Below are 20,872 nucleotides of genomic sequence, written 5' to 3'. Positions count from 1 at the left end.
GAGTCACCAGAAGCCTCCTCCTCCACCACCAGGAAGAGGTCCTGCAAGTCTGAGTTCTCCTCCAGTTCCGAGGACGAAACCCTTGTCCCCTACCAGGAGTCAGGGACCTCGGGACTGGAAGAGCAGAGGGAATTTATGGCAAGGCTGTAAAATGTAAATAAAATTCTAAGATATGTACTTTAAAGATTCAGTCCATTTTATGTCTGTAACACCAGACCTCACTCTGTGTTTTGTGTTTGTGTTTTCCTCAACAGACACCAGAGAAGGCCATCAGGACGAGCCAGTACGGCAGGCTGATGGTGGCGCAGATTGTGCTCGATGCTCAACTCCACCTGTCTAAAAAGATTTCGGAGAGGGCAAGAAGGGCAGCGTATCGGGTGCAGCCCAGCAGCCCTAGACACACAGATCTCTCTCTCTCTCTCTCTCTCTCTCTCTCACACACACACAACACACACAAATAGTTTTTTTATAGTGTTTTATAGATTGGTTCAGATTCATTTTGTATTATAACATGTTCTTTTTTAGTACTTTAAGATTCCTTTTTTATTAGATGTTCTATTTTAGTAGATGTTAAGATTAATTTACTTTTAGTGTGTTTTCAAATGTTGTTCAAGCTATAATACTGAGCACGCTTAAACATGAAGCTAGGAACACAAAATTGGTCAGATATTCTCAACACAGGCCTACCTTTGAGTTTCAAAAGGTTCAAGGAAATTTGTAGCTTCAAACAAGCTCCAAAGTTACAAGCTCCAAAGTTACAAGCTCCAAAGAAGACAGAAACAGCCAGAGAACTTGAGTCAGGAACCAGCCAGGACCAGTCTTAACTGTTAAATGTGTGAGGAGCACATATGCAAATAAAAAGCATTACAAAATTCAGTCCAAGCTGCCTAAACACTTCATTTTCAAGCTAACTTTTACCATACACCTGTCTGATTTTCCTTACTGCAGTAACTGAGGCAATTGAGGTATTTAGGGAACATTTGTAAATTGTATCCACAGAACATGTTACATTCTAAACAGTTTGGATCTGGGAATACACATCAGTCAGCCGCCACACCCTGATAGCTGCTGGTTCACTGTGTTTATATAGACCAGTGTTTGGGAGCAAGAAACTGCATGTAACTAGGTACGTGTAATTACATAAATAAATGTTTAGGTGCTAGAGTCACTGAGGAAAATTTTTATTAATTTAGAGTTACTTATCAAATATTGTTGATTACAATGGGGTTACATCCGAAAATATTCTTTTCGATTAAAAAGCTTATATGTAGCTTTATGTAGATATTGCATTGCATTTTTATAAGTCTGACTATGTTGGTACTACTGTGAGGTTTAAACTGCCTGGTTTAAATTCACTGTTATTCAGCTGTATAGCCCAGTTTGAAACATGTTAGAATACTAATAAAAAAGTAATCAGAATTAATAAATGTCACTACTTTGATAAAGTAATTAAAATTGTTACATTTTAAACTGGGTAACTAGTTATCTGTAGTCTGTTACATTTCAAACTACCTCAGTAGCAACCTTTTGCTGGTCTGCAAGTTTGTCAGCAGGATTACTGAACCAAACTGCACCAGAGTTGGTGATGGGATGGGGCATAGGCCAGGGAAGAACCCATTAGAGCCTTGTTGGGCTAGGTGTGTTGGTAATGCAAAACGGGTGGAGCTATGGTAAATTCCTCTGGCCACAATTTGGCCCACAACATGCCAGATATATGGTGATGTAAGGTAAACGTATGGTATGGCCCTGATCTGGTACGTCTGGCCCATGAGATGCCTGACATCTGGCCCATTTAAGGTGAAGCTGTGGTAAATTCCTCTGGCCACAATTTTGCCCACACCTGATCAACAAGACACCAGACATATGGCCCACATTTGGGGGACCTGTGGCTGAGTTTCGGTCGCCACACTCATCCTGAGTCAACGCACAAATGGGGCCAGAGAAAACTGCATATGTGGCCCATTGGACTGCAAGATGTGGCATTTGCAGCCACACCCTAGGTCAGCGATCAAGACCAAATGTGCCAAAGAGACGGCAATTGGGACCAAAATCTGCCACATTAGGGGATGTGGCTGAGTTTCGGCAGCCACGCTCACCCTGAGTCAACGCCGTCATTCAAGGCCAAATGTGGGCCATGAGAAAACTGCATATGTGGGCCACATTTGGGCCACATTAGGGGCACCTGTGGCTGAATTTCGGGAGCCACACTCACCTGAGGTCAGCGCCGTCATTCAAGGCCAAATGTGGGCCATGAGAGAACTGCATATGTGGGCCACATTTGGGCCACATTAGGTTGACCTGTGGCTGAGTTTCGGGAGCCACACCTGAGGTCAGCGCCGTCATTCAAGGCCAAATGTGGGCCATAAGAGAACTCCATATGTGGGCCACATTTGGGCCAAAGATAAATTGCTATCTGGGAGCTGTAGCGCGCTGGGTTTACGTTTTTACAGGTAACGTTATATCTGGCAACCCGTCTGTCAAACTGGGCAGTTGATAACAACACAGGCCAAAACACAAACAGAAATTCCGTCACGGAACTGAAATTTCCAAAGGAGAAAATACTGGCATTAGCTTTGTTGTCAGAAAAGATAGTATTTCAAGCATTTTTTAGCATGTTTCCTTAATATCTTATGACACATTTGGGTAATTTTTGTTTTGTAATTTATTACAGTAAATATATTACAGGATATCATCCGTTGCCTTGGGCTTCCTTTGTGTTGGCATTTTAAACTCTGGTCGATATATGAGGACTGTGGTTAACATTTTCTCAGATCTCTGCAGGGTAAATCCACACAGCTAGCTAGACTATCTGTCCAATCTGAGTTTTCTGTTGCTAAAACACGACTTGACTAAAACAACTTTTAAACGTACACGTTCCACAAAAACAAGTTTCTTCCGAGCCTATTTTGCAGACGCAAATAATATTATATTATAATATATATCAATGATATTTTGTGATTAAATTCTGAATCTGCAACGTTCTATGTCAGGTAAATATTAGTAGTTAGCAGTGTCTTCCTCTGATGTAGAGCCTACACTGTAAATAAAGCTTAGTAGCAGGCTATACAGTGGAGTTGCATTTTAAGTGGTTCGGGGTCCTTCTGTAAGTAATTTAGTAATAAAGGGTACAATTTGGTTATGGAGAATTCTACAAGCAGCAATATCACAGGCCAATCGGTCCCTTCAAAACAGGCACATTTTGAACGGGCACTGTACTAGTATTCAAAATCCATCCCTCTGCTTTCCTGAGCCTGAGTGTGTCGCCAAAACACACACACACAACATTTGGTCTTGTGTTATGTGTTATGGAAATATCATGATTTACATTTTACCATTTTACACAAGCTTTGATTGAAAAACAGTGTTTTGTTTGCTTTACTTGTTTCTTCTACATTAAAATTATGTTTATTCTTTTCTTTTTTTAAATAAGAGCTTATCGCCAAGCGTATGTGTCAATTTTATTCATGTTACACCAAAGAAATACCAGGTAAAATCTAGGGCGTCATAATGAATATTTTTATTGTCATCAATCAATCTGGCAATTTATTTTCTTGATTAACATTTATAAATGTATAAAACATGAGTAAAAAAGTAAAACATTTCCATACCTCTCAAAAACAGCAAATCTTCACATTTGAGAAACTGCAACCAAATCAAATATTTGGCATTTTTGCTGGAAAATTACAGATTGATTTAATCTGTCAATCAACTGATATCATTAACACAACAGGTTCTGGCATAAGAACAATAAGAATTTAACAAATATAGTATTATCCTTACAGGCTATTTCCACACCTGATGTCCAATTACATACAGTTTAGGGTTTATGGCAGAAAAACAAACGTCCATAGCTTTAAGGCGGAGTATTGTCTTCTGTATTGAACTATTTAGGTTTTTATTTCGTCTGATGTAAATTGAGATAGGAGGTATTGTTAGACAGGAAACATACTTGTTTGTGTGTTCATGTCAGATTTCTGAATGAGTGATGTGTTGATCTTGTTGTTCTGTCGCTCCCAAGCTGTCAACGATAAACCAGACAGAGATTAGTGGATGTCGGAGGCATTATTACTCTCATGTTTTATTCGTGTTTACTGGGGGTTTGACAGGTCCATTACTAGATACACTGAGTGCTTGCAGCGATGACACATGCACATTCTACTCCTTCAAAATTATCCTTTAAAAACAGCAAGTAGATAAATCTGTCCCTGTGGGAACACTTTGACAAAGATAATGTAAACTTAACAGATTTAATAATGCTTATAACAATTTATTAAACAATTATCACAAAGTGCAGCTCTGTAGAGAAAATATGAGCCTTTGCATAGAAATTGCAGCAATTTACACCCATCAAAAATATAAGAGATCTGACTGTGAAGTGCAAACAGATCTCTATAAAAGCAGCATAGAGATACGCCCTTGCTTCATTAAGTAGTGTATGGTTGTGTCCAAAAGTGAGCAAGCCCGTTTTTCCTTATTGCTTTGCTAGAATAGTAAAAACCAACAATGAACAGCACACAATACTGAAACCTATTTGATCACTGACAGCACAGTGCAAACGGTTTTCTAAACATATTACAAAAAGAGTCCAGAGATTCAAATGAAATCCAAACTGAAAAATCATTTCAACTGAAAAAACTTAAACATTTTTATACTGTGTAGATTGTGATTTGGAATTACGTTTTTACAGAATAGTATCAAATGTCACGTTCTGTGCAGATAACAAAGGGTACAATATACGGACACAAAAGCAAACTAATCCCTGGCAATCAGAGTTAATAGGCACTTTGAAAGTATAGTCATTAATATACTTTAAGTGAATGTCATTGTAATGACACAAGTCGGCCTGTGTATGGTACAGGCACTCTGCTTCATTAGATCCTGTAAACTGGATGGAGAGAGCTGGTCTGTTTGTCTCCTTGCACAGAAAGATTTTCTTTTTCATGCTACCACTGGAGGACAATTTTATGTCCCACTCCTGAGATTTGCACAAAGTTCACATGCTTTGTCATCAAACGCAAAGTGTATTTTTACAGGCCATTTACTAGTTGCCGCTTTTTTCCTTCCTGCGCTGACAAATTGCAAACATAGCATTCAGACAATTAATGAACAAGCCAAACAAACAACCTGTCTGCACTTTTCTGCTACAGAAGCTTTCAACTGACCACCATTCTGTAAATTTTTAAAATCTTTCCTGGGTCTTCATTGACAGATTTTGCAAATAAATACAGTCTTTTATCATATTTCATACTGCTTGGTTACTTGAAGTGATCTCAATTCCCTAAAGTAACAGCATATTTGAGAAAAGAGAGGCCAAAGCAAAACTAAGACTGAAAACAAATTGAAAGAAATAACAAAATCACACAATTTCTCAAACTGAACAACTTACTTATTTAAACCTAGCTGAATTAAGTACGTATATTACTTGGTGTATATATTTAAAAAAAAAAAACAACATAAAACTTATTTTCTTTCTAAAACCCTTTTTCATCTAGTTGACAACACTTTACAGGCCACAGTTAAAATGTAAGCAAGCCACAAAACATTAACACCACGGACTTAAATAATAAAGACACATTTTTAAAAACATAAAATACTTGGGTAAAAACTGGTTTTGGGAACAAAAGAGCAAAAAACAATTCCTCAAATGAATCAATCAATGAATTTGCCATCTCTTCAGTCTCCCCCTTCAGCTGCCACAGTGACATCATGATGAGGTCTTTGTGACATCATGCTGATACCTCTGTGGGTTATCCAGCTTCAGGGGAAGTCACTTCCATCATAGATTATGGGCCTCTCCATGGTCAGATGGTAGAAGACTTTCTTGGAGATAAACCTGTTGGAAAAGGGTTTCTGATCAAAGGACTGCAATCCGATTAACTGAAACGAGACGGTGAGGCACAATATAAAGCCGGCTTGAAGTCCACACACACACACACACACACACACACACACACACACACACACACACACACACACACACACACACACACACACAGACACACACACATACACACAGACACACACACACGCACACACGCAAGCGTGGCACTATCTCTTTGTGGGGACCCGTCATTGACATAATGCATTCCCTAGCCCCTTACCCTAACCTTAACCATCACAACTAAATGCCTAACCTTAACCCTTACCCTCACCCTAACCATAACCTAATTCTAACCCTAATCCTAAAACCAAGTCTTAACCCTCAAACAGCCCTTTAAAGTTGTGGGGTCCAGCATTTTGGCCCCACAAAGCTGTCCGGACCCCAAAAGTATACTGTATTCCCAGTTTTTGGACCCCACGAATGTAGTTAAACAAGAACACACACACACACACACACACACACACACACACACACGAGCCCAACAGCGGCAGGAAATGATTGCAAAAGACAATAGGAGTTAAACCACTTCTATAATTCACAAGCTGAGGAGGAAGAACCAGGACAAAGACGCAGGATGTCAGGAGTTCCATACCGTGAGAAGGAGTTGTCAAAGATGAGCGTATAGAGGCCGGGGTTTCGGACTTTCAGCTGTCCTTGAATTGTCTCTTTATGGGAATTGCAGCGAGTCAGAGAAATCAGGACCTGAGAGAAGAACAGAAACCTTGGTCTGAAGTGAAACTCAATGTAGAGGTGAAAGGTACTGCCAGAGGTTATCTCAACAAATCTCTCCTTTGGCCATCCTATCTATCGGTTGTTTTTAGGACATTGATGTTACCTTACATATAGTTTGTTTTATGTTGGACAGCGAGAATCCAATTATCATCTGTATCATAATAACTGTAATATATTGTAGATTCTCAAAAACACTTTGAATTAAGAGCAAATGTCAAAGAAAAGAATAATCTCATATTAGGAAATATTGACAGAAGAGGAAAGGGATGGTATATGCCACAAAAGGTCATAACTCATTTATAAACCCTGACATTTCAAGTGCAGGATGTTTACCTCAAGATGCTCAGCAACACTGGCTACCTGCTGAGGTTTTCTTCAGGAAGTGATATTTAAAAGATCAAACAAACAGCCCCTCCCTCTGTAGGGGGCGTCCATGAAAGCATGGACAGGGTCAGTCTATTATAACTTCTGCTTTTACGTCATCATCTGTTTTAGAGTGGCTTCAATTTATAACAATTGAAAGGCATTGCGTTCAGCTTTATCATGTACTTTAATTTGAAACTATGTAACAACAATGCCGTGCTGGACTTTTCCTGAGGCACAAGCATTGACTGGGTCTCACAACACATTTGTCTACCTTTGACTGTTCCACATGGGTGTCAGTGGATTCCCTGTAAACCACACTGAAGGAGATGCTCTTAGGCTCGGAGGAAAACATCCAGCTGATGGTTGGCCCACAGTCACCCACGGCAACGGTTATCACACTGTAACAGCTGGACTTGACGAAGAGTTCCCTGGAACTGTCGCCAAACTGAGAAATGTCGTCAATGCTGAGAGGGACAGCCATCCTGCGATGGGAACATATGCATTTTAAGAGCGGTGTTAGAACAAGGTGACTCAGCAGTTCCACACTAGACGTAAACCAAAGGTCCAGACTCACGTGACTTCTCCTGATTTGAGAAGGTTGATTTCTGAATCCTGAACAGTGGGAACATGCTCTTCAGGGTCATCAGGGGTTAAATCTCCTATGCCTCTGAAAAACACAAGACACGGAGAGTTAGATTTTGTTTTGAATGTATATAACTCTTTAATGGCATAACGATTCATTCAGATCAAAAATATGTTCTTCACTGTGATCATTTAACAACAAACATACAATGTATCTTAGCCAGCATACGGTAGGTCTAGCTGTCTTTCAAAATGTCTTGGTGATACACTCTAGACTCATCATTATGCATTAAAATTGGAATATGGATTTTATCCATGCATCATGGCTTATGCATATTTAAAGATCATAGCAATGTTTCTGCAGGTTTTATCCCATTTAGTTCATTTCAAATACAGTATGTTTAAAGGAACATGCTGACTTATTGGGACTTTAGCTTATTCACAGTATCCCCCAGAGTTCGACAAGTCCATACATACCCTTCTCATCTCTGTGCGTGTTGTAACTCTGTCTGACGCCCCCAGCGCTAGCTAAGCCTAGCACAAATCCTGGAGGTAACCGGCTTCAACTTGCCTACTGCTCCGAATAAGTGACAAAATAACGCCAACATGTTCCTATTTACATGTTGTGATTTGTATAGTCACAGGGTGTACAAATAACAAACCTGGTCTAAAGTCAGTGGCGCTAGTCTAAAGTCAGTAGCGCGTTATTCAGATGCTATTTTAGGGGCGCGTGCTTGGCCATAATGTAGCGTGTGCACAACGCGCATACACTTCTATCATCTAAACGGACGCAGCAGTTCCCATTTTTGCAAACCATACATAATTACAAAGAAAAATATTACTGAAAATGCTCTTCAGGTGTTTGGATAGATCAGGAGGCACTTTGCAGTACAGTCCTCAAAAAGTTGCAGCATTCTTTGTGGCTTGTTGTGTTTTACACATTTCCATGAATCATGGATGTGTTGATGACATAAATGAGGAAATATTAGAGGAATTAAGGAGAAGTGATGTTGAACTACGGTGGGAATGGACACTCCGGCGGAATCTGGTCCGGGAGCAGTGCGCGATGCACTCCTGGTGGAGCGGGTGGACGGAGATGGAGTGGGGGGACGAGGAAGGGGCACAACAGGAGCAGGTGGTGCGTTTGGAGCCTCCATGGCTGCAGCAATCCTATCCACTTGAGGAGATGCGCCCGAGAGGCCGCAGCAACATCGCCACCCGGTCAAGACGGGCATTTATTACTTTGCCGCATCCCGGACAGCTCCCGCTGGCGTGGGCCAGGCAAATCCGCCGTCATAATAGCAATCCGCCATGGAACAAGCGCGCCTGCTCTTAAAGGGAATGTGAGATGACGCTCTGATTGGTTATTTTCAAGTTACGCCCAAACCACACCTAGCTACTTCAGACCAACCCATGTAGGATTTGCGTCGGGCGCAGGACTCATTTATCCCCCCGGTATAATAGCAACAGCGCCCGAGATCCGCCCACAAAGCTACTTGCGTTTTGCGTTTCATATTTGCGTTTCAGATCATTAAAATAGGGCCCAAAGGCCCAATTGGCCATAAAGCCTGGATATTGATGTGCAAGAGTAACCTTCAGCTGAGGAATCTAACCAAAGGCCAGAGTCACAGACTGGCTGAACCAGGGCTCAATCCCTCTGCTCCGTCCCCAGATAAATATTACACTCACATATCCAGTGATCCTGGAGGCCGTCGGTCTTGTTCTCCCTCCAGGGAGCCTCCAGTGGTCTGGGAGATGGTGTCACTGTCGTAGACGCCGTTCACTTCCTCCTCTGTGATTATGTCAAAAACTCCGTCGTCAGATCTGTTGCTAGGGTCGGAAACTAGGAGGAACAAGAATGTCTGAATTAAACCGTTGGACTATTGGGCCACTACATATTCTCATGGTATAGTCTTCTGATTAAACAGTATACAAAAACGTATTGCATGTAACAGTATAGAGACTATAAGCCACTACAAAAATAGATCTACTGTAACATGATGCAGCTTTCCTTTCTTTACAATAAAAGCCAAGCAGCTTCTTATCTGAATGGAAATGTCGGTCAGCCTCTTCCCATTTTTGTCTATTGAACAATAATTGTACTGCAAAGGTTTCTGTTCTTGTTCCTCAATATGACAAAGTCAATCTTTTCACTTCTGCTTCAAAGTTCCCAGTTAACTTACTGTACAGGAAAAGAGAACCACAGCAATCAACATTTAGGTTGTGTGTAGTTGTCAAGTTAGCATGTGTTTTTTCCGCCCAGCTTGCCTCTCACCTGTTACCCTGGGAGTGGGTATATACGGGGCCGGTTCAGGAGGCGGCTGAGGTCCAGCTCCTGGTGGAGGAGGCTGAGTGTCTGAAGGACTCAGCTCTGCCTCTGTGAACCTCTCCACCACCGCGCTATGTTGGGTGTAACAGTCCCTGCAGCAGCGCTCCTTCTTCCCACTGTGCTTGGTCATCACAAAGTTGTTGCTGCAGTAGTAGCAGAAGATGCGACCACAAAGCCTAAAAGCGATTAATGTATAAAAAAAGAACAAATAGTTTTTCATCAATATTAGACCTATATTTTGTTACTTAAAATGGTTGATGTCTTGCATGAGAAGTGATACCATATGTAGTAGGGGTGCACGATTCTGAAAATGTCACGATTCGATATCGATTTTTAGGCTCAAGATTCGATTCAAAATCGATTTTCGATTCAAAAACGATTCTCGATTCAAAAAAACGATTCACAGTATGTAAATGTAGTTACTTTTCCCATGTGATTGCAGTAGACGTACAATTTAAAAAAATAAATAAATAAAAGTAATTGGAATTCTATGAATCGATTTTGAATCGGTAGAGCTTGAATCGCGATTCTAATGTGAATCGATTTACAGACAGACAGTATGCAGTGGGCCCCAGTGCCCACTAAAAGCCCACCTGCAGTGATGTCTGCGCAGCCACCAGCTGAACTGGCCCTGGCAGCCGAGGCAGTTTGTGGCCTCCTTATCCACTAACCACCAGCGTTCCTCTGCTCGCAGTTTCTGCTCAAACTCCAGAGCGTCTGACTTCTGCCACAGAGCATCTTTGTCCCTGATAAATAAAAAAAGACAAATGCATTCCAGTTTAGTGCTGTCTTAATAAATCTTGGAGTTGACTGAATCACTGTATTTGTGTCGCATCCCTTACAGAGTGTGCAACCTTTTGATGAAACAGTGGTTCCTAAATGAAGCATAAAAAGCTGTCGTTCTATTCAGTAGTGTCTCTCTACAACTCTTCACCTCTCATGCTGGCCTCAGCATTACCTGCTCTATTTTCTGTCAACATCTCTCTGTCAGACCAGTTCTCTGTAAATTATTAGCATTTAATGAAGCCTTTTTCCCCTGATCCTGCTCCAAAGACCTGATTTTCTCTTATCAACGTCTGATATAACATCAGAGAACTGCTCTTACTGGAAGAATCAATTTAAAACACACACTCCCTAGTGGGAAAGAGCTGGCAGCAACCAAACATAACAAGGTGGCAGACATCCGAGAAAATGAACTTTAACCCCCTTTCTTCATTAAAAAACTCTACGCCTGTGGCACCCTACAGCCATGACGCCGCTGACAGCTGTAATAGAGACAGGTCATACCTTATAAGCTCGATGAGCCGCTCTTCAAGGATGGTCTTGGTTCTGTTGAGGTCATCGATCTCTGCAGTCATCTTCAGGCCCTGGTTTTGACTGGCAGCTTCATTTGCGTTGAGTTTCTGCTTCAACTCCTCGCTGACCTTTTGCACGGCCGAGTGTGCTTCTTCAGCACTGAAGAGAAGTTAGTGCAAGGAAAATGAGTCAGTGGCTCTTTTTTGAAGATGAAATTCACAGGTATCACTGGTCATAAACGCACCTGGTTACTGCATCTCTCAGTTGCTGAATCTCGCGCTCACTCTCACGAATGGTTGTTTCTGTCTTTGTGATGTGAGCATCTTTCTCGCCAGTTAGCTGCAAGTACTGCTCATTCATAGCCTATATTAAACATTATAAGAACATGCATAGAAATACCCATTAGTAAGAAAAAAAATTTTTTTTAAATTATTTTCAATTGTTGTTCCAATTTTGTTCTTAAATTAGTCTCAGTTCTGTTGAAAACTGCCGGATAAATTAAATTCAATACATTTCAAGTACTGTACTATAACACAGATATTGTTGCTGGTGCACTAGAGGACATCCAATAACATTTGGAGTGACCCAGCCTCAGTTAAATCTTAAAAAACATCCCTCAAATTTAATTGAGTTATCAATTGGATTAGGACCATTATACTGCAATTATTTTTTACATCTATTCTAACTTCTGCATTCAAAGAAAACTGCTCAAGCAATCTCATCAAGTCTCATTATAAAAAACAGAGACCTGAATAAAATGATCTACTATTAATGAGTACTAAACAAACAATCTTCCTGTTATTATGTCCCATGTGGTGTGGAGCTTCCTGTTAATGATAAAGGTGCTGATGATAATAGGATGTTGCACTTTTGAATGCAATCTAACTACAGGCTTCTCTTAATCATACGTTTGTTTTTTTTAAACTTGAAAGTGAGTACATCACACATTTCTTTGACGATGGTCTATTTTTACATCTTCCACCACCATGTTCTGTATCTACTTATTGCGTAACCATGAATCACTGTTTTTGATGCTTAAAAGACACGGACCTCGAGTTCAGACACTTTGGCCTGCAAGCTGGACACATTCTTCCGCTCCTCTTGCAGCTGGGCTTTCATCTTGTCCAGCTGCTCATTCACACTCTGAAATACGAATAGGAATACATTACAAACATACAATAACATTTGCTAATTCCCACTAAACACAACGTAACGCTAAGGTGGATGGGAATGTCTCTTCAGTTTCGCAGGTCATAAACCAAAGTAATAGTAAAATATTAGACAAATCGAAATTTTGACCTGTTGATGGCGCTAGATGAAAAGTTAGGGAATCACCAAAGTTATTACAATTCCTCCTGAGGGAGACATGAATGGGTTTGTACCCAATTGTATTCCAGTAGTCCCTTCCAGTAGAGACATTTCACTCTGAACCAACAACGTCAACCTTATAGTGGTGCTAAAGGAAAAGTCAGGGCATCACCAAAGTCATTAGGTTTAACCTTTTGGAGACCATGAATGTCTGTACAAAATGGCATCCCAATTTATACCAGGAGTAAATGCAAAGACCCATGGATCGGATGTCATTATCCGGATAACATATTCACATACAGATCATATGTTAATGCCAGGTGTAAACGGGGCCAAAAACTAAAAACTATGGTGCAAAGAATCAGTACAGCAAAAATAACTAGCCTATCCTATCTTGAGTGTAATACAAGTCATGATTAACATGTTCTGACTGACCCACCTTCATCTGGACCTGATGATTCATGTTCTCCGAGCTCATTTGGAACTTGGCGGCGTCCGCCTCCTCTCGTCTTGAGTCCATGACGCTCTGCATTTGGTTCAGCTGCTCCTGTAGCTCCATGACAGTTTCTGGAAGTTTCTCCTTCTGTGTCAGCTCCTCTCTTAGTTTGTTATTTTCCAGCTGTAGTTCGGCCATGCTCTCTTCCAGTCGCTCTAACTCTTTCTCCATTTCTTCGATTCTGGCAGCGTCCTCTGCCCAATGCTCTCTAGCCTTCTCCTTTTCTGCACCTAGCTTACAGATGGTCATCCCAAGCTCTGCCATCTCTGTGTTTGCCCTGTGTAGACCCTCACGTATCTCGCTGTTCTCTAAGGCTAGCCTGCCATTTTCTGCCTTGAGGGTGGAAAGCTCTTCTCGGACAGCCGCCGCAGAGATAGACACCTCGGCATGGGCGGATACTTCTCTATCACGCTGTTCAACCAGAGCCTCTTCTTTCTTTTTGCACTCCATAAGCTCTGTTACATGCCTTTGATTCAGTGCCTCTATCTGGGCTTTAAGATGCTCGGTCAGAGTCCTAAGCTCATCTCTTTGGGCCTCTGTCACCTCCAGCTGTGCTTCTGATTTTAGCTTCTGCTCCTCAGACCTCTGTAGACGCACCCTGAGGTCCAGGGTCTCTGCCTGGAGCCTGGACACTTCTTTCATACACACCTCCAGCTGGCCTTCAAGTTTGCTTGTCACCTCCTGGTTCTCCTTTGCTTGGACTGTGCTCCTCTCCAGCTGAGATTTCTCCATCGCCTGCTTCTCAGAGGTAACCCTTTCAATCATTTCTGTCTGTTTAGCACAAGTTGCTTCTGCATCAGCTTTGGCAATCTCAAGCTCCTTCTCCCTGGCCTCAAGAGATTTTAATCTGGACTGGAGCTCAACAAGGTTCTTCTCTTTACTTTCCAGCTGGGCCTCTTTGGCTTGAAGTTGTTCTTGAATGCTTGCTTCATTCTTGCGTGAGGCTCCCAAGTTCTTCTCCAACTCTCCAATCTGCCCATGAACACTCTTCAGGTCAGCTTGCATGCGGCTAAGAGCTACTTTCACAGTGTCTTGCTCCTCTCTCAGACTCTGATTCTCCTGCTCCAGCCGCTTTGACGTGGCCTCTGAGAGCTTCGCGGCCATGGTGGCTTGCTGCAGACTCTCATCCAACTTGCGGTTGTCCTCACGCAAGCGCTTCTCTTTTTCATCCACTGTCATCTTGGTATCATCCAGCTGGCTGCGAAGCTGTTTCTCAGAAGCTCTTAGAGCTGCTAGTTCAGCATCAAGCACTGTTCTGTGTTCTGCCATCTCCTTCTTCAGCTCCTCGTTTCTCTTCACTGTGGTCAGCAGTTTCTTATTTAGTTCCATTAGATTGCCACATTGCGTCTTGTAGTCTTCTATCTTATTGGCTTGTTCTTTAACGTTACCCTCCAGCTCAATAAGGTTAGTGGTCAGTTTGTCCCGCTCTGTGGTGAGGCTTTGGTTCTTGGCTTCTAGCTGTTGTAGTGTATTGCAGCTGGAGGTAAACTCTGCATCTTTCATCTTTAGCTGCTCCTTAAGGGCAGTGACTTTTGCTTCTAAAGACTCTTTTAAACCACCGGCATTCTTCTGCATTTCATCTTTATCTTGGTGTGCCCTCCTCTTCACCTCCTCCACCTCTTTCTCCTTCTCTTCTAGAGATATTTGGAGGTCTTGCAGTTGCCTTTGTAGGTTGCTCGCCTCCTTTTCTCTCACTGTCAAGGTCCCCTGCAGCTCATTAAGAACACTGCACTGTTCCTCCACTTTCGCCTCCAACTTGGCCTTTTCATCAGACGCAGATTTAACTAATGCTTCGACTTTTGTGTCACCATGCTTTACAGCTGCCTCCTTGACTCTCAGCTCATCCTCTAGCCTCTCTGCCTGCCTCTTCTTCTCCTCTGCCTCAGCTACAGCTTCCATCTTCCCACTCTCTGCCTCTTTCAACCTGTCCAGCAAGTCGTGTATCTTTTGAGCTGAATCAAAGTAATTGGCAGCCTGCTGGCCCTTCTCATTCAGAACCCCATCCAACTTGGCCAGGAGCTCTATGTTCTTCCCCTCAGCAGCTGCCAACTTTTCCTGAAACAGTTGTAGTTCAGCCTCCCTGGCTATTTCCCCAGTCCTAAGTGCTTCCACCTCTTTGGACAGGGCATCTTCTCTTCCCTGCAGAGCTTTGATATCTCCCTGCAAGCCCTGTTGCTCCTCTTGGGCAGCAAGGGAGACATCCAGCTGCCTCTGGAGCTGCACGACTACGCTCCTGAGCTCAGCAGCCTCCTCGGCCAGCTGCTGCACCTGATCTAGGAGCTCTCGCTGCTTTAGCTCTGACTGGTCCAGCTCCAGGCGAAGGTCTTCGGTGCAGGCAGGCAGAGACTCATTCAGGTCATTCAGCAGACCATGGCCATAGTCGGGGCTCGAGGGGAACTCATGTGCTTGCTAGATGGTTGCAAGGGAAACCAGAGGAAAAGGGAAGGAAGAGAGGAAGCGTGATGAACATCATGCAATCCTTTTGAAAATGATGATAAAATGGCAGGATGTTATTAGTGTGTTACCTGGGAGTAGGTACTGGCCAGACTGTTAATACTGGAACTGCGACTGGGTGGTTTCCACATGTGCCCAGGTGAGTTTGCACTTCCCAGTGTCCTCCTGTTGATCAGAAAATAAATCTGATACTGTACGTCAAAGCAGGTGCAAAGGAATGGCTGTATTTAGACATATTTGTTTCTGTAATAACTTTTAGATATTTTTGTATGCTCTACATTTTCATTTTCAATTTCACGATTTGTTTTGTTTGTTAGTTACCTTGCAAAAGTGGGCCAGGAGGCATCAAGATCATGCCCTCTGGAAGCCACATCAAACTGGACCTCATTGAGTTCGTACAGGTGATTGATTATGTCAACACTAAGGTGGGGCTTCAAGAAGGGGCTTCTTGCGTAGTACCAGTCACTGTGGAAAGAGAGATGAGGAAGAGGTTACAGTAGGACATAGTGGGACAACTAGAAGCAATAATAGTGTCTGAAAAGTAAATTTTGTCCCATATTTTGACACTTATAAGACGAAAGTGGCATTTAAACCAGAAAAGGGTTCATGGCACCAAATGACAGCTGTATTCCTCTTTAAGGTTAATATTTTCCCTTGTAGTTGTGTATTTCTCCATTTGGTACAATACTACAGCAGGGCTCTACACACACACCCATTTTGACATCTGGTAAATCATTGAAGACAGTAACTTAATTCTTCTCAGTTATTATTCTTTAACTACAGCTGATACTACTGAATACTACTTTAACAGAAAGGGAAAATGATTAAGTAAAATAGTACAACAGCACATCAACTTTGTTTCAATGCAAATAAGGAAATGAAAGGCCTGTTTTTGGTCAAAGTGTTTTCTTGTAAACCCAAAAAAAGAAAGCTGGTTCTAAATTTTCTAATCAGTTTGCATGCACTTTAACACTTCTTCATATTTAAATGAAGAATGATCTAACAGTTTTACCTGGTGACCCTCTGGTTCATCAGGCACTGCTGCAGGGTGTCAGCCAGTCGTTGATGTACAAGGGAGTAACGAATAAACGCTCGTCCTTTCCCCAGAGATGTCTTCAGCTATCAAAGCAAAAGAAGACAATGTTTTACACAGAGCTTTTAGTCAGTGATAACTTCACACTGAAACTGCAGTGATATCCCACATGTCAAAAACTACAAAGTCAATGAGAATTCATAATTTTATCTAAATGATCATTTTAATCTCAACTGTTCAAGAAGTAATGCAGTTGAGTGTTATACATAAAATGCAACAAGCACTATTTTGTCATTATTCCTACCAATTATATAAAATTAGAAAGAAGATGAACAATTATATACTATAGGAGTTTAGACAGTAAATGGAGTAAAAGCCTATTTGAGCCATTGTGTGTGGAGGGCAAAAAGATAGGACTACTTTGTAATGTTTTAAGGAGTTATCTGATATTGTGATCAGTATGTAATCAGTATTATGTTAGTGGTGTCATTGTAAACAAAACAAAAAAAAGCTTCATACCTCAGTGATGGATTTGACAAAGCGGATCCCATCATTGGCTCCTTTGATTTTAGCCAGACAGTCAGTGAAGTATTCCCAATAATCCTTCTTTGTACCAAGAAATGTAGTCTTCTCCTTTTGGTCAAACTGAAAGATAGATACATATATAGATACAGTTGGAACGAAAAACTGTTGAACATACGATTGTTTTTGAGCCATGTCATTAATTATACATTTTTTTCACATCTTCCTTAAGTAATTTGGATTTACTGGGTTAGCTGTGACAATATAAGCTAAATCACACCTGTAGCAGGTACTCCAGTTTGTAGGAGAATTTGTGCAGGTTGGTACTGTCATCGGTGATTGGCTCCCCACTTTCCCTGTACTCCTTTGCAAGCTCTGCAACAGCCTCTGTAATTCACGTTTAAAAAAAAAAAGATTAATGACACAGGGTTCATACAAACAGGTGGCAAAGACATATGCGTCTCACAGGTACAGGTTTTAGACTAAAAAGAAAGGAACAGCTAGTCTTAATTTAGTAAATATATAATATCAATTTTTCATCTCCTTAGAAATGACCTTACATGGCTTTAAAAGAAATTGTTGCATTTTGGTTACAAACTCACTCACAAACAGCTCTGGTTTCCATTTAATTTCCATTCCCTACCCTCTTTAAGCACAACTTTCTGTAAATCACCCACTTGCCTCGTATCCATCGCAAAAACTGGAAGGATACCCGTGATGGGTGCATCCTCAGTACGCACTCTCTGTCTCGCTGCATGCTGACAGAGGCTTCCACCACACCCTTTCTACAGGGATATGAGGTCAGATGCACTTTTTTTCAAATGATTCGATGGCCAGGAAAGGTCAGATAGTTCCAGCCGTGAAGATTGCACTTAGACTTGACGCTGACACTAATTTCATTGCATCATGTGTCTTCTTTCTCCTCTTTTCGGTCACACCATGTCAGCCAACAACTGCCTGCAGCCGTGAATCTATTCACACACATTAACGCAAGCAAGCACACACACACATACACACACACAAAGCTGGCGTACCATGCAGATCTCGGATAATCCTCTGGAGTTGGCTCTCCCCGACCGTAGCCCCAGCAGCCATGGCCCCACGGCTCTCTCCCTGGCAACCAGGGGTCACAGGGTCACATCCAGTCTGCTGAATCAGAGAATCAGAAGCAATCAGGAACAAAAGATGGACATGAATGCTTCAGCATACTGTACTCTTGCGTGGCTACACATGGGCACACTTGATAGACACAAATGTGTGAACTATTAATGAGAGTTCTCATGATGGGTATGTACATTGCATCTGATAGTGCATGATCTGTATAATAAATTATGTCACTTTACACATTCTGATCTTCTGACTATCAAGTACTGTTCAACTGCATGTTTCTTTTTATAACATTCAATGATACAATCCAAAACAACTTAAAATGTTGTGACATTCTTGTATAACTGCAACATTAGCAATTGATGAAATTACGAGCAGGGATACAAATTCCAGAGATTTTGATTTACTGAAGAGTATGATATCAAAGTGTGGGGGGGGGGGTGCATAACAATTTGATCACTATAGAAACAACAAAATAGGCAAACTTCCTGCTTCTTGAACTTCGGGTCAGGACACTGTTTCTGGTTGATCCATAAAGTCTGTGGGTTGGTCACACCTACAGTAGGTAAACCTCCCATATTTAACGGCAAACAAGCATGTTGTGCTGGAATATTGCCTAATGTAAAGGGACACTGGTTCTTGCTGGATGCTGGTTAAACTAGACTAACCTATGTCCCTTTTTTGTTACAAAACTTAACTCACAAGATATTGAGACTTATTATTCACTAACATCTAATTTCATTACCCATGAGAAAAGAGAGAGAAAAATGTACAATTCCTATGCTTTTCTAAGTTAAATTGCATGTACAAAAATCTGTTGAAATTGTGGGGAGAGATGCTGCTTCAACCCCAATGCCCATAAAACACCAGCACCACAAATGATGGCAGCCATGATTACAATGGTGTTGAGTCACCTCTCTGATGAAGTGCCAACTAAACTGAAAACTAAAACATTTTACAGAGGAAGTAGGCTATTTATTGCAGGTATTACTGGTAACTGGATTTTGTGTCAGCGCTTACTGTGTCCTCCTCCTGTAAACTCCTGTTAGTTAGCTATGAGGAAGTAAACAAAGCAGGCGATGAGTATGTTGTAGCTACGCATAGACAGGTTGTACGCCATAAAGTTATGAAAGTGGTTACTTTGGCAATGTAGCTAGCTAACGTTACAGGAACAACCTAGCTATATTGTAACGTTAGTAGAGTACAAAGTAGTGACGTTAGCTAACGTTAAACCACTTTTTGTTTAACGTTAACGTTTGGTTTCAACAGTTTGTAAACAGTTTTACAACACTAACCAATGGCTCTTACAGTGCTAATATTAATTTTCTAAAAACGACAAAATATAGCATATAGCTGGCAGCTCGAGCTCAAACTGACAACTATTGTGCTTTTTGTAATGTCAGCTAGCTGTCACAGTGACGTTATATTTAGCTTTGACACAGTAGACCTTTGAAAGATATTTTTAAATAACCGTGACATCACCGAGAAACGATACGTTAGATAATATAACACGTATGTAGACAGTTTCTAGTAAAAGAATAAGAAAATAATAATAATTTTGACATACTTTTACAGATATGACTCAAGTCCATAACAACCCTGGTGTGCATACAAACTTGTTGAAAGTGTCGTGATTGACATTGTGCCATCCACTCACAGAGCGACATGTAGCCCTCCAACCAATGACGAGAGGTTGGTAGGCGGGAACCTGAAACTGAATAGTTTGGTTGTCGTAGCAGAGAGTAAACAGAGGAGTCATGTGATGACATTCATGAAGTAATGTTTGTCCCTCGTTCCTGTGGTCATTTGTTGTCTGTTGCACATCTTTAAAGTATATGCTTTTTATGATTTGTAAAGCCTGTGTGCAAGGCAAGGCAAGGCAGCTTTATTTGTATAGCACATTTCAGCAACAGGGCAATTCAAAGTGCTTTACATAAAACATTAAAGAGCAGTTAGAAAACAATTTTAAACAATTTTAAAACATTAATAAACAAATTAAAACAAGAATAAAATTGATAGTGCAGTATAAGAATAAAAGTTACAGTGCAGTATAAGAAATTAAAGTTAATAAAATAGATAATTTAAAGAAAAGCAACATCAAAAAGATAGGTCTTTAGCTTAGATTTAAAAGAACTGAGAGTTTCAGCGGACCTGCAGGTTTCTGGGAGTTTGTTCCAGATATGTGGAGCATAAAAACTGAACGCTGCTTCCCCCTGTTTAGTTCTGACTCTGGGGACAACAAGTAGACCTGTCCCAGACGATCTGAGAGGTCTGGGTGGGTCATAGTGTAGTAGCAGATCAGAAATGTATTTTGGCCCTAAACCGTTTAGTGATTTATAAACCAGTAAAAGTATTTTGAAATCAATTCTTTGAGGCACTGGAAGCCAGTGTAAAGACTTCAGTACTGGAGTGATGTGATCCACTTTCCTGGTTTTAGTGAGGACTGGAGCAGCAGCGTTCTGAATCAGCTGCAGCTGTCTGATTGATTTTTTAGGGAGACCTGTAAAGACACCGTTACAGTAGTCAAGTCTACTGAAGATAAAAGCATGGACAAGTTTTTCCAGATCTTGCTGAGACATAAGTCCTCTAACCCTTGATATATTTTTAAGGTGATAATATGCTGATTTTTTAATTATGTTAATGTGGCTGTTAAAATTTAGGTCTGAGTCCATGACTACACCAAGATTTCTGGCTTTGTCTGTTGTTTTTAACATTGTCGTTTGAAGCTGAGCGCTGACTTTCAATCGTTCCTCTTTTGCTCCAAAA

General features: G+C 41.3%; 1 protein-coding gene across 3 annotated transcripts; it reads right to left on the bottom strand.

Moving 5' to 3' along the window:
• Positions 1-4,051: 4,051 nt before the first annotated feature.
• On the bottom strand, positions 4,052-19,741 carry fyco1a (FYVE and coiled-coil domain autophagy adaptor 1a). Of its 3 annotated transcripts, none has more exons than XM_039812155.1 (18): positions 19,674-19,741; positions 18,034-18,148; positions 17,280-17,386; positions 16,997-17,122; positions 16,457-16,563; positions 15,766-15,909; positions 15,516-15,609; positions 12,934-15,399; positions 12,237-12,329; positions 11,431-11,549; positions 11,178-11,345; positions 10,484-10,636; positions 9,837-10,066; positions 9,251-9,404; positions 7,554-7,646; positions 7,251-7,461; positions 6,474-6,583; positions 4,052-5,833 (listed from the first exon to the last, which is right to left on the bottom strand). In XM_039812155.1, the coding sequence occupies exons 2-18, from the start codon at positions 18,092-18,094 to the stop codon at positions 5,758-5,760; spliced, it is 4,512 nt and encodes a 1,503-aa protein (XP_039668089.1). In that variant the 5' UTR covers positions 18,095-18,148; positions 19,674-19,741; the 3' UTR covers positions 4,052-5,757. The 3 variants fall into 3 exon arrangements, with proteins under 3 accessions (XP_039668089.1, XP_039668090.1, XP_039668091.1); XM_039812156.1 differs by having other exon boundaries at positions 18,034-18,145; positions 19,674-19,738; XM_039812157.1 differs by lacking the exon at positions 19,674-19,741 and adding an exon at positions 19,127-19,159.
• Positions 19,742-20,872: the final 1,131 nt, after the last annotated feature.

Source organism: Perca fluviatilis, chromosome 9, assembly GCF_010015445.1.
Source record: "Perca fluviatilis chromosome 9, GENO_Pfluv_1.0, whole genome shotgun sequence".
NCBI lineage: Eukaryota > Metazoa > Chordata > Actinopteri > Perciformes > Percidae > Perca > Perca fluviatilis.
This window is presented reverse-complemented; position numbering and strand designations above follow the sequence as displayed.